At 33.0% G+C, this 13,710-nt stretch overlaps 2 protein-coding genes across 5 annotated transcripts; both read right to left on the bottom strand.

Moving 5' to 3' along the window:
• Positions 1 to 53: 53 nt before the first annotated feature.
• Positions 54 to 13,657, bottom strand: LOC148284990 (DNA repair protein SWI5 homolog). 4 transcript variants are annotated; one of them, XM_088231812.1, is made up of 3 exons: positions 13,517 to 13,603; positions 11,979 to 12,032; positions 54 to 1,896 (listed from the first exon to the last, which is right to left on the bottom strand). In XM_088231812.1, exon 3 carries the CDS (start codon positions 1,891 to 1,893, stop codon positions 1,657 to 1,659), a length of 237 nt encoding a protein of 78 aa, XP_088087938.1. In that variant the 5' UTR covers positions 1,894 to 1,896; positions 11,979 to 12,032; positions 13,517 to 13,603; the 3' UTR covers positions 54 to 1,656. The 4 variants fall into 4 exon arrangements, with proteins under 4 accessions (XP_088087938.1, XP_088087946.1, XP_088087953.1 ...); XM_088231820.1 differs by having other exon boundaries at positions 11,975 to 12,032; positions 13,517 to 13,599; XM_088231827.1 differs by lacking the exon at positions 11,979 to 12,032 and having other exon boundaries at positions 13,517 to 13,657.
• On the bottom strand, positions 5,257 to 8,004 carry LOC148284991 (GPN-loop GTPase 2-like). Its single transcript, XM_088231785.1, has one exon. The coding sequence runs from the start codon at positions 7,683 to 7,685 to the stop codon at positions 6,789 to 6,791; it is 897 nt and encodes a 298-aa protein (XP_088087911.1). The 5' UTR covers positions 7,686 to 8,004; the 3' UTR covers positions 5,257 to 6,788.
• Positions 13,658 to 13,710: the final 53 nt, after the last annotated feature.

The raw sequence follows: 13,710 nt of genomic DNA, 5'->3' as shown, positions 1-13,710 counted from the left end.
ATAAAATAGCCTTCGACAGAACGTTTCCGCGCATCCTTTCTTCCTTGTGAAACATTCTTCAGTTTAGTTATGGTATGAGTATGTGGATAGAGGATAGAGGATAGGTGCTATTTTGTTAAACGGTATAGATAGTATTATTTTTCAATAAAGTTAGGGATGTTTCACTTTCCCAGGCAGGAGGTGCGGCAACATTGTATTTTTGTATATTTGTTATATTGTTATACCTAAATTAAGTATGATTAACTCTGGATATGATGAACTTTGGGTGCATTGGATGTATCAATAAACAGACTGTTAGTGAGGCTGTGTCAAGGTTTTGCTCATTACCGACTCAGGCCTTGTGGAAGGTAAGTAAATAAGTAATGGAGTGAGTTTGGTAAACCTGAGTTAGACTAGACAGGTTAGGGTGTTGCTAAATCACCTGTCAGGCCTTACAGAGGGTAATGTAATAGAGGATTGGTAGCTTTATATTATATTGCTGCGGGAAGCTGATTGTGTCTTATTTACACTGCCTTAATGTTTTTTACTACTGAACATTTTTTGGGGTGTTATTTAATACGGTAACAGTTTATTGGTACTGTGAAAGAAAATGCAATTTACCATCAAAGAAAACTACAAACGGCAATGAAACTCTTGTATACAATTTACTTGCAAAAGTAAAATTTCATACTCACGGCGTAACAAGAATATGGCTAAAATAACATGATTTTAATTTTACAGAAAGTCAAGAAATTACTTTCTTGTACTAGGAAAGTAATTGTCTGACTTGCCATACGATTAACGATTAATGTCACTATAAACAAGTCACAATACTTTCCTCAACCATTCGCAACCTCAATGTAGAGGTGGGGAATAAGTTTCCCCAGAGGAAAAATAAACTAATATGGTCATAGACCAACATGGAACATGAATCCTACACAGCAACTGTGTATGTGTTTATTCATGGCTATATATAGCCATCCCATTTAAAATTCTTAATATTAATTATTGTTGCTTGCTTAACACAAATATCATAGTCTTAGAATTTTATCAAACTTATTAAAATATGTTTCCAAACCTCTAAATTGTGTTTTATGATCCAAGTAGATATGGGATTTTTCAGTATGCTAGTAATTTCAAGGAACTCGAATTCCCTTCTTTTTTGTTTTTAATATAGTTGAAATAATTGTTAGTTCAGTATATATTGTTTTCTTGAAGGTAACACATATTGGAATATCTATACCGTGGCTTCAATATTATAGTCCCACACCACCGTATGGACTTTTAAGTAAAAATGCATGATGTTTATTTCCGATTACCTGAAATCCGATAATATAAAATAGCTTAGAAAAATCAGATATAATTCTGAAAATTCTATTAGTTTTGTTGCTATACAAATATAATATTCAACACATTAGATTATGTCTCATACCTATATGCAACAAGTTTTTCATTGAAGTGTAGCTAAACATAACAATTCTAATGGCTTTGAAAATGTATACCTAAATGAAGAATTCTATGTAATACTACTACTACTACTACATTTAAAATTATCAATGTACGTTTTATAATGAAAGATCTTAGAAGCCGATTTTGAATGAATTGTAAATTGTATGAGTTGTACTTGTCTTAAATAAATAAAATACAACAATTTAACGACTTCTTTATTGGGCAAATTTATGACATTTTGTTATATTTTTCCATGTCAAATATTTTATGAATTTCAGTGACCGTTGTTCCTTGTAAGTCAGCGAGTGCTCCCATGACAACTTGTGCTGCATCTTTAACATCATTGTATTCATGAAGAAGTTTTAAATATTTTTCATTTTCGGTGTAGTATTTTTTAAGGTCTTGGTCAAGTTTATTTTCCATTTCTTTTAATTTTTCATAATCATTTTCCAATTTAGTCACCATAATCTGTTAAGAAAATATTGCAGTGAATTTTTATGTACGGTAGAACTCTGCTTATCCGAACTCCGGTAATCCAGATTACAAAATATCAGGATCGTCACCAGGAAATAAAAAAAAAAGATGTAATAACAAATATAAAGGACGCTGCTGGCTGATGCATTTCTTCATCAAAGCAATTAACTTTGCTGGACATGTTTTAGTAAGTATTTATGTTATAACATCTGGCAATCATTGACCTGGATAATTTGAGTTTTACTACATGTGCATAATCAACCATTCTAAATGGTAGTATTATACATTTAATTTAATCAACTGAATGCGCAGGGTCAGCTTTGTATCGCTGGTCCCGTCTGTTCAGTAGGCAAATGTGCAACAAAAATAAACTTTGTTTCTAGCAGAAGTTAGTAACGAAAAGAAATTCGGCTTGTGAGATGTTGCTATTTGACATTTTATTTCCCAGTTTTAACATCAGGTCACTATTACATTATAATTATTTAAATAAATTTCTATTTAGATACACATATAATCTATGTAAGTTTAATACCACAGATGAACCATTTATTAAAATATTCAGGAGGGACAAAAAAACATGAAAAAATCTATTTAAATGCAGTTTATTTTGTGTTGTTGATTTATATATGTGTCCATACTAAATTATTGTGACGGTTAAACTGGAAGTTACGAATGGAGTATTTGCTGTATTGCCTTTATAAAAATCGATTACTGTATTGGATTTAGGGATATATCGGTATTGCTTTGCTTCTTTAGTAGGGAGGAATCATTCGTAGTAATGAATTTAATCGAATGCAAGCAGTCTATCATTCAATTGAAAATTTTTGCTCATAAACGGTATTGAACTCTGAGGATATTACATAATTATTTTAATAAATTTGGATCCATTTTATCTTATATTTCAAAGAAATTACATTTCTTGATTATGTGGACACACAGCAAGCATATGCGCAAATTAAGTTCTATATTTTATCGACGCACGGAGTAACATTCACCATAGCAAATGGAATAATACATACATTCTGTCTAATAAATACCAGGACTGAGACAAAAAACAACAATAAATCTATTATTCTTCCAAATTTATTGAATCTCCTTGAAAATAGGCTTCTTCTGATGAGCTACATTTTTTTCAAACTTTTTGTAGGCATACTCCAGAATCGCCTTGAGTTCATTTCTTTTATGTTTTCAATTGAGTCAAAACGAATTGGTAATTTAAGTTTGAGAAGCAGCCAAAAAGTCATGGGAGCCAATCAGGAGAATACTGGAGTTGTTCGATGACATTAGTTGAGTTTTTATTAAAAAAATTATTCAGTGTTGGCTTTGTGAGACGGCGCATTATCGTGGTGCAAAGTCCAAGAGTTGCTCTTCCACAAATCTAGACTTTTTCAGCGATGTTCTTCTCAAACATCTCATAACACTCAAATAATATTGTTCATTCACTGTTTGGCTGTCAGGAAGAAATTCCAAGTGACTCGATTGAAGACAAAACAAAATTCGCAGAGGGAACTTAAGGCGATTCCGGAGTTTGCCTACAAAAAGTGGATGGATGACTGGATTGTTCGTTGGAAAAAATGTATTGCTTCAGAAGAAGCCTATTTTGAGGGAGATTCAATAAATTTGAAAGAATAATTGATTTGTTTTTTTTACTGTCCTGGTATTTATTTGACAGAATGTACTCATCGTTCCCTTTCCACACCTAATGGTGCATAGGGCACTGCATTGGTACACCAATTTCAGTGTATCTTAATCATTTTTGTTGCAAGAAGGTAAGGCGATCAGTCTTACGCTTCAGGTACCAGTCCAGGGATTATGAAGTATTCTAGTGTGAAAACACCTTTTAAATAATTATTTCATTTCAACCATGTCCGGAATCGAACCCGAGACCTCTCGCATGGTAGGCAAACGTGCTGACCATTACACCACAAGGCCGAAAAACGACAGAATGTACACTAGTGCCATTAATGGAAACTTTTTGAAAAATTAGGTTTCACTAGGTCTTAGTCAAAATAGGCAAAAAAATAAATTTGTCTGGACCGGGCTTTAGAACGCATCAATTGGACGGAGGATGACTCGGCCAAAGTTACGAATCTAGAATCTGCATCTTTGGTAGTAATGGCGTCAGGTTTGTTTGTCGTCAAACAGGCAAAGATTAGTTGCCTGGGTGCACCATAGCCCCATAACCACCCCGTGAGTGTCATGGTGTGGGCCTGCATGGTATTGGATGTCTGATACTCATTGAGGGTAATATCACGCCAGAAAATATCAAGATGTGGTCTTAGAACCAAAACTGCCACCATGGATGATTTGTGCGACAGGGGTCCTGAGCAGTGTATCTTTTAGTAGGATGGTGCGGCATTCCACACCATAAGTGGTTCAGTGTCCTGCCCTGTCTTGGCAACAGCCCTGACCTCAAACCCATTGAAAATTTGTGGTTGAAATTAAAAGTGCTGGTTTTTGTCGGAACCCGAGCAAAAAAAGGGAGTTGATCCAGGCCATCATCCACCCAAGACTCAGGGTTATCATACCTGAAGATCTCCGCTGTTTGGACACAATGCCTTAAAAAATTGAGGCAGTAGTTAAATTTCAGAGATGCCCAACAAAATATAAGATACAAATTATTATTTTATAAACCATTCTGGAACATGCATGTGTTACTGATTAATTTGTTTAACATTTTGTAAATTTCGATGATACTTGCAATCTTATGATTATGCATGCCAATGTCATATAATCATTTAGAAATGCAAACGTAAGGATTTATCATACCAGAACAGACATTTTTGGCTATGATTACAATTACATCACAATTTAACTAAAGTTTCAGTGAATATATATTTAATACCTATTTTGTATGATTTCTTGTTTAATTATGAAACTTGCGATGGGTCCAAGAAGCATGCAAATATTTATTTTTAAAATGGTAGTGCAAACCTTAAACAGGTATAATTGATGAGATTAAGAAACGGTCACTGAGATGGTTAGGTCATGTAGAATGAATGGATAACGAAAGAATGGTAAAACAGATATATATATATTTATTCATATGGCGAGAAACGTAGGACGAGGATGACCAAGACATGGCACGATCTGAAAATCTTAAATCTGGTCATGTCAAAAGCAGACACAACCGAAGGGCATGTATGACAAGATGTATGAAAGTTGAAGAAGCTAGAAACGTATGTCAGGATAGGCGTGTGGCGATCCATCCTCTCTGCCCACACCTAAAGAGCCATGGCGCGATGGTAGTAATAGTATACACATATACATAACATACCTGTTATATGCCTATTTATTGAAAGAGTTTTACAAAAATTGTACCCTTTTTTACATAATAATATTATTCAAAACCAATTTTAAAGTACACATTTTTATTTATCAAGAATGCTCACAAATAACATACATTAGATTCTATTCAGATTTCAATTACTTATAATACAATTGTTGATGTTTTAATATTATAATATACAGCGTTGGCCATGTGTGTTAGGCACCCCCTACAGAACTGGTTTATGTCTTTAAATACTGCAATCCTTTCTGATTGTATTGTATTTTGATGGATTTTACCTGCTACTTACTACCTTCTATCCTAACCTACTACAATTAGGGGCGTGGTTTATTTAAAAACAATACTTTCTCATTTTAAGGGTTAGTTCTATATTTGAAACGTTATTATAATCTCTCCAGTTATTATAATCAGTGAATAAGTGCGATTTTTTATACTTTTCATTTAAGCCTTCGTTATTTTCTGTTAAAATGCTAAGAAAATGGGATTTGAAACCGAGCGGTCTCAAATAATTTTATTGAATTTAGAAGGGTTAACCCAGGTTCAAACAGCTAAAAAAATTCAATGCTCCCGGTGTGCGGTCCAAACAACAATGAAAAATTCTTATAAAAACCGCCCAAAAATTGGCAGAAAGAGGATCACCTCAAGTCGCGAAGACCGAACTTTGGTTAATAAATCATTAAAAAATTGTCTTAGTACGACTTCAAAGCTATCTGCTGAACTGGAAAGTAAATGCAACATAAAAATATTTATCTGGGCACAAGAACACAAAAATTGGACGGTAGAAGACTGGGCTAAAATACTTTGGTCCGATGAAACTAATATTAATGTGAGTATTTTAATCCAATCCTACTTTTATAAAAAAAAATTAAATATGTAGGTAACAGAAAATTTATTAGAAAAAAATGAAATAGAAGTCATGTTTCTTTTTTCATTTTTTATAGATTTTTGGGACTCCTGGTTCTGTATATGTCCGTCGAAGAGTAGGTAACCATCCCGATTGTGTAGTGCCTACAGTAAAACATGGTGGAGGAAGCATAATGGTATGGGGGTGTATGGCGAATACAGGTGTTGGGAAACTCTTTGTCTGCCAATGACGAATGAATTCCGACACCTATTTCATCATGTTGGATGATGTTTTGGAACCCTCCATCATGAAACTATATGATGTCGGGTCCCAACAGAACGTTATATTCCAGCAAGACAATGCTCCGTGTCACACTTCAAAAAAATAAGGTGAAAGTTATGAATTGGCCTCCACAGTCACCAGACCTAAATCCAATCGAACATTCATGGTCAGCACTTTGAAAAAAGTATGCCAACGAAATTAAAAATCAATGCAGGAGTTTAAAAAATATGTATTTGAAGAATGGGATAAAATAGGCTCTTATGTTTGTCAAAAATTTGATGGTAGTATGCAAAAAAGAGTGTGCCGTAATAGAAGCGAAAGGAATGAGTACCAAATATTAAATGTATCTTAGAAATATACCAGTATTACTAAACAATTGTCATTATTTTTGAAATCCTGCCAGAAAAATAAATATGTTCATTTATTAGGGGTGCCTAAACACATTTGGCCAAAGCTGTATAGAAGTGAAAACTAATTTATCTCATAGTCATCTTTTTGCATACCAATAGCACAAGCTAACATTGAATTAACATTCCTTTTTTCATTTGTTTTAAACCCATATCCATTCACCCTATCTGCTACACTTAACACTTTCTTTAAACTATCACTGTCAAATGTATCCAAAAGCAAAAATGAAACTAAACTGTAATCTTCAACAACAGATATTAAAGCAGAATTAATTTTTTTGTATTTAGACATAATGGAATCACTATCTAATGTATCTAGAAGGTAATTCAAATCAAGAACCTCGCTATAAAAGTCAAGGCCAAATTGTAACTTAGCGGAGTGCTTCTTCAGCAAGTCAACTTTAGATAGTACATTGACATGTGGCAAACCTATCCTCAGCATAGCACTTAGAGAGAGAATTAACGACGAAATGAATTTCCCAGCATCAGAACAGTGATGAGAATCTACAAGGTGCACAGTGCAGACTTGTATTTCAGCTTTCTTTACAAGTAATGAAAATATCCTTCCAAGACTTCCATGGTGACTATACAGCTCAACCTGTCCTGGTACATCAAATATAAAGTAACATTTTTCTCCTTTAGCTAATATTTGTTCATAAAGCCAGTGAAAATTCAACTCTAAATATTCAATACAGTACATTAACCCAGCATTTGGTCCGAGCTTCAAATCTAACATAACATCTTCTAGTTTGATTAAAGATTTAATGTTGATGTCAGGTGTATATGGTAATGTATCATTGGCAGGATCTAAATTGACAATGACGGGCTTTCTGCCTTGTGTTTTAATATACTCGGAAATTTTCCAACAATAGGTAGTTTTGCCAGAGCCAGGGGGACCAACTACTAATTGGCCATATAAGCTTTTTGATTGCTTAATGTGCTGCAAAATTTGGTTAGACATTGTGATGATTATTTTAATATCTAAGTGCAGAACACATCTAAGCAAACATCCTTTATAGCCTTAAGAGTTTCCAAATTATAATCTTTTAAACCGGAAGAAAAATATAAAGGTTTTTCTATATTCAAGTTTCCTGCTAAGTATCGAGCCGCTAATTGATTTTCTGTATCGCAAGCTCCCAGAAGTATTTTAGAATCAAAAGACGATTCTTTCTGTATGTTTATGGAAGAAATATTCTCCTTTTGTATTAATATCAAAGACCCAATTTTTTGGAATTGCGTAACAATCAAAAAAATACAATTTGAAAATTCTGCCCATACAAAATCAGTGTGAATATTGTTTATCTCAGCACCGATAGATCTAAACAACTTAGTTTCAGATATCATCAGAGAAGAAGAGTTTGTCGAAAGCGTTTTCATCAATTCGGGTAGTTCCATAACTGCACTTCATTGAAGAGAATACCTAAAACAATTATCATATTCTTAAGTTTATAAAACTAAACTAATTTTATTTTTGAAAGATACCTCACAATAGGTTAAATAAAGGTAAACAAGATTTAAAATATTTTCGCACAGAAAAATCTTTATTAAAAAAAATTGTGTACTCAAGTTCTTCATGTCGTAATATCCGATTTCAAGTTAATACTTAGTTGTATTATTTCAATGTAATTATTTTACAGAGTTTAGAAGGAAGATAGTCTTTATTTTACATTAGTCCAATGTAAGAGGCAAGGTGGTGAAAGAGGCAGATTATGTGTATCTCTTCCATGAACTACATATTATTATATCATTAAGTAGTCACTAGAAAAAATATGCATAATCTGCCTCCTTCACCACCTGCCTCTTTCTTCAATCATACCTTACATTGAATTCTCGTAAAAGAAATACTCCCTTCTTTTCTAAACTCTGTGAAAATATTACATCAAAACAATACAATAAAAATAGTTATTTGCATCTAAATTCCTGTATTATTTACAAATTTTGCCTAAATAACCCTACATCCCCAAGGAACTTTAGAGTTTAGAATTCATTTTCAACATTTGATATAATTATTAGCTTAATTAATTGCTCTACCTTGCACCTATTTCGGCTACATTATACAAATTTTGCAATGTAGTTCTCTTTGAATTGTATGCACTTAGTGCAGTAATGCTTCCTGGTAGAAGTTTTTATATTACAACAGAGACGAAGAACATTTTATAGTAGGAAATATTGAATCCAGTTCTTCTCTATAAAAATTTGAAGGTTTTTCGTTAGATTTTTCTCAGTTTTGCATATTTATTATTCTTTTCGCCAACGTTTCAAACAGCATTACAGTGTCCATCAGCTTGGCTGGTGTAGTTTTAATGCCGTAGTCGTATGAGGAATTTGTACTGCACCACAGTTAGACGGTTTGTGTTCATATATATGTATCCGTAATCTTGGATATACGCATAAAATACTAGGTGGATCAAAAAGTTTGGAATAAGTGAAAAAAGTAAACTTTTTTGGCCAAATTTGGTTTTATTTGTCAACATACGTTCCTTTTAAGTCGACACAGCTGGAGATGGGCATTTTGTTTTTTTTTATAAAAATGGCAATAACAGTTACCGTTTCACAAATTAAGCTGTTTCGTGAAAACGTTTAAAATATACTTGATGCACGTATACGGCGGGCTTTTTTACTTACATTGTTTATGCGAGCGTACATTAAAATTGAGCCACATACTAAATTTGGCATTCCTTTTATACAAATGGCAGAGTCGGCGTTTAAAAAAAATTGTGCGCTTAAGTGCCTCATTACTGTATGTGAATTCCGACAATATTGTATGAAATTGGGATGAATGGTGCAAAAATATTACCCTAGTCATATTTTTAAACAGTTTCTTTTAAATGCATTTGTTTTTAAATGGTGAAGAGGCTTACAGTTTATTTAAAACGGTGAAGTTTTCCCATTCTTTTCATGTGGTTATGACACTGTTTCAGTTTAATTTGCTTCTCCGTTGTGGAAACACCTTCAGTTTTTGGTGGTATTTGTATATCGGTGACGACTAACGACTTTGTGCTGTTTAAAATTTCAAATATTTTAAAAAACAGAACTATGGGCAAGGTCAAGGGACTGCGCTGGTGAGGGGCGGAGTGAAGATGAGCCAGGGAGATTTCATGCATATATGTGTAAATGTGTATGTACTTCTTCCTTGGGAGATAACAATACGAGTAGGTAGCTATAGTGGATAAAGATTTGAAGTTAGGGCAAAGCACAGTACGGAGTGCGGCGGGGCGTTGCATTGTTCGCGCTAACCGAAATTAATTTTTTATTTACTTCTGCACTTGGTGATTTAGTTCTTTTTTTTTAAGGATTTAATTTATCAATTTTTTGAGTATGTCCAAATGCTTGCAGACTGGCTGGATTTTCTCCCTAGGGAGTTGTTCATATTAAAATTTGTTGCAACAGAGAGGGGTGAATGTTACAGTGAGTAAAGTGGCCACATAAACCAGCCAATGACAGGTCATAAACCCTGTAAATGCCTAGACTACCATATTCCCTTCTCAAAAATGTTTTCCCTTTCTGTTGCAATAAATTTAGATTTATTTTTGTGAAACTGTTTTAAGTGTTTCAGAAGGGTAACTGTTTTAAAACAGCAGTTACATTTTTTTTTACCACCTCTAGATACAGCGAGTCCAACTATTTTTCAACTTTTTTATCCTGTACAAAAAGTAATTCTTCGGAAGCTCTCCAAAACAGGCCTCAGTTTCAGCTATGTGTTCCTCTGATGAGGAATAGCTTACCGGTGAGCCATCTCTTTTTATTTAATTTAATTTTTTGTACATAATTTTAATTGTAGATTGGCGGGTTTATTGCCAAATATCAATTTCTTCCAACCAACCAATAAAATAAAAGTTTATTTTTTTAAGCCAACTTACAAAACATATTTAATAGGAAAAAAAAAAACTAAAGATACGTCTATAAAAATAGAAATAAATGTATGTGTTTATGAAAAATTATCTTGATTCAATACCATTACTCAATGGGAAAAAGGAAAAAGGAGGAAAGGAGGAGAGATTAAGGAAGGAGATTTAAACGGAGATACTGTAGTAACATCTTTGATGGTGGATGGGAGATGATTCCACAGTCGAGCGGCATGGACACTATATGAGTTAGAGAAGAAACAGGAATTGTGGATGGGTATTAAGAGAGTGCCTTTAGAATTAGAACGAAGGGGTAAACTATGAACTGATAAGCATTGAAATTTTTCACGCTCTCTTCTCTTCAGGTTTGGAAACAGGTAGAAGTCACTGGGGGATACTGTAACACTGAAATGTCAGCAAAAAGAAAAATAAATACATTTACCCTAGTATGAGCTTGTTATAGTAACTCATTTGGCAAGGTAGTCAACAATTCCAAAAGACTGAATCTATGATTCACTTAACTCATGTCCAAACGCTCAGTCATGCCCAACGCGTATTTAGTCGTTCTTCGACCACCAGCCAGGTGTGATATTTATAATTGAAACCAAAATGTCTGCCTGTGTCGTGAAAGCGTGTAAGAACCTTTCGGATAAACATTGTAAAAAAAAAATTGTGTACCTTTTTATTGGTAAATATTTGTTCATGAGTGATTCAACAAAGCTTCAAATAATTCATATTAAAATGAATATATTATTATTTATAAACGTCAAACTATGCCTAGAGGCGCAATTGAGAAGCTCTTCTTACTTACAGGGATGCACTGATATGGATACGTTTTTAATATATATTAAATGTTGGTTAATATTATGCAGTCCTGTTTCTTATCCGGAATATGTTTATGTGAGATAGCATCGCCCTTCTATCCAGCGTTACCTAGTTCGTACCCGCCTTTTAATACCGTTCTTTCTCATGGTAAGCATGCCACTATCTTTGGGTAAGTCTTTGACGTAGTTCCAAAAGGATTTTGAAACCGAAATCCAGTGAAAAGATATAAATGGGTCAAAATTATATGGAATTTAAGGAAAAAATTTGATTGGGATCCACAAAAAATTCATGTTGATAGTAAACATTAAAATATTAACTTTTTTATTTACTAAAAATGGGTATCCTCCAATATTTGGTAGTATATGTATGCTCGTTTAATACAGCCCTGCTATAAATAAATATACTCAGTAACTACAGGTATGTTTTCATGTCAGTACGTTGAAAAAAATATTTTACTCTATATGGTGCGTCTATGTGTATTAATAGATCGATGACCAGCATAAAGACAATAGAAATATTTGATAGATTAAATTTATTTAAATACCACACAAAATAAACAAAAAATAATAAAATTACATACATACTTAAAATGGTTGCTGATCTGGTCTATCCAATGTTTTTATTATTTATGAGTTTTCCTGAAAACAAGTTAAGAACTTTCAAGTAATTTCATTCGTCCGCATCAAAATAATTAGAAGTGAAATTCGGATATTAGAATCGCGGATAATGTTGTCAATCGGTTATAATCATAATCAATTAGTCCTAAAACTATCTATACAAATAAAATCCACATACTGTGATCAAACTTCGCACGTTATATTTTAGTAATTATGTCGATATAAATCCATCTATATAAACAAAATCCGCATATTGGGATTGAACTTCACACAATGTTATCACTTATATTAATTAAATGTCGATACAACACGAAGGTACATAAATGAGTTTTTATCTGAAGCATAACTTTAAGATCACAGTTTATGTAACAGACATCGGACTTTCAGACCGCAGATTAGTGAACTGTAAAATGAATATACAGAAACCAACAGCAATTTACAAAACACTCACATCAAGGCCATGGAGAAAATTAAATTTAGAACATTTTAATTCCGAACTTTTGACATCGTTCATTGGTCCGGATATTGACTGTCGCTCAAACGACGTCGATTCATTGGTTGGGTTGTACAATGGGGTACTATCTAACGTGACAGACAAATATGCACCACTTACTACAAAAACTATTTGAAAAAGGAAATTTGATGTGTGGTTTGACAAAAATTGTCAACGCAAAAATAAAAGTTATGACGTTTAGAACGTAAATACTACACTGTCACCTTCAGACCGATCAATATGGTTAGAAATGCAAGCTTCTCACGGGACATTTATAAAATAAATAAAATCAATTTTCTGGTGCACAAAAATCACTAAACCGAGAAAGCCTCCAAAACAACACTGGCGAAGCCTTCAATCTGTTTATGGTGACTGTATAACTTAATATGGACGCTACTGCTTCCGATTTTTCCGACTTTTTAACAAATAAAGACGAAAAAATCAGACTCGCATCTAGTTCAGGAAAAAAAACCCGGTGATTTCAGCTAACGCCTCCCAAAAATTAAGTAAATTTAATCCAACATCTGTAAATAAGGTTAAAAAGGACTGTTCCGGCATTACCCAACAATGTATAATAGATCTGATTCCAACAAGGCTTTTGAAAAAATGCATCAACGTATTAGCTTCATTTTTAACAGACTTATTTAATCCATCCATAAATTTATTTTTACCTTACAGGCATTTTTCTAAAAAATCCGGTATTTTAAGCAACCTGAACAAGCATTCCTTCATTTTGAAATGGTGACTCTATCCGGGAAAGACAATCAAGTTGAGTCGTATTAATCTAATAATAAAATACAAGTACATAATCAGTTTTTTAATATATTTTTCAACCAAATTTTGTGTACATCACGTCCACCGTCCATGAAAACTTAGTTTCGACAATGTGAATATCCCAGAAGTCAGACGTAACTTGAAATAATCATAATTACAATATTGATATTTGTTTCAATAAAACATAATATTACGCAGTAAAATTAGTATTTTTAATAAAATTATTCTAAATTCTAACCTTTATTTAATTCTTTATGCGCCGGCGTTTTAGTGCAGTGCATGCGGTATATCAAGGTATATAATTTAATTCATCATCTTGACTAACGATATACGTATAAAATAATATTTTAAACTATCTTTATAAGACTTAAAAATAACAACACATTTCTTAAATGGTATAAAATTATTATATTTAAATCGGAATCCAGAAGT

The sequence above is a fragment of the Micrasema longulum genome, unplaced genomic scaffold (genome assembly GCF_059751315.1).
Source record: "Micrasema longulum isolate JH-2025_06_02 unplaced genomic scaffold, ASM5975131v1 h1tg000071l, whole genome shotgun sequence".
Classification (NCBI taxonomy): Eukaryota; Metazoa; Arthropoda; class Insecta; order Trichoptera; family Brachycentridae; genus Micrasema; species Micrasema longulum.
This window is presented reverse-complemented; position numbering and strand designations above follow the sequence as displayed.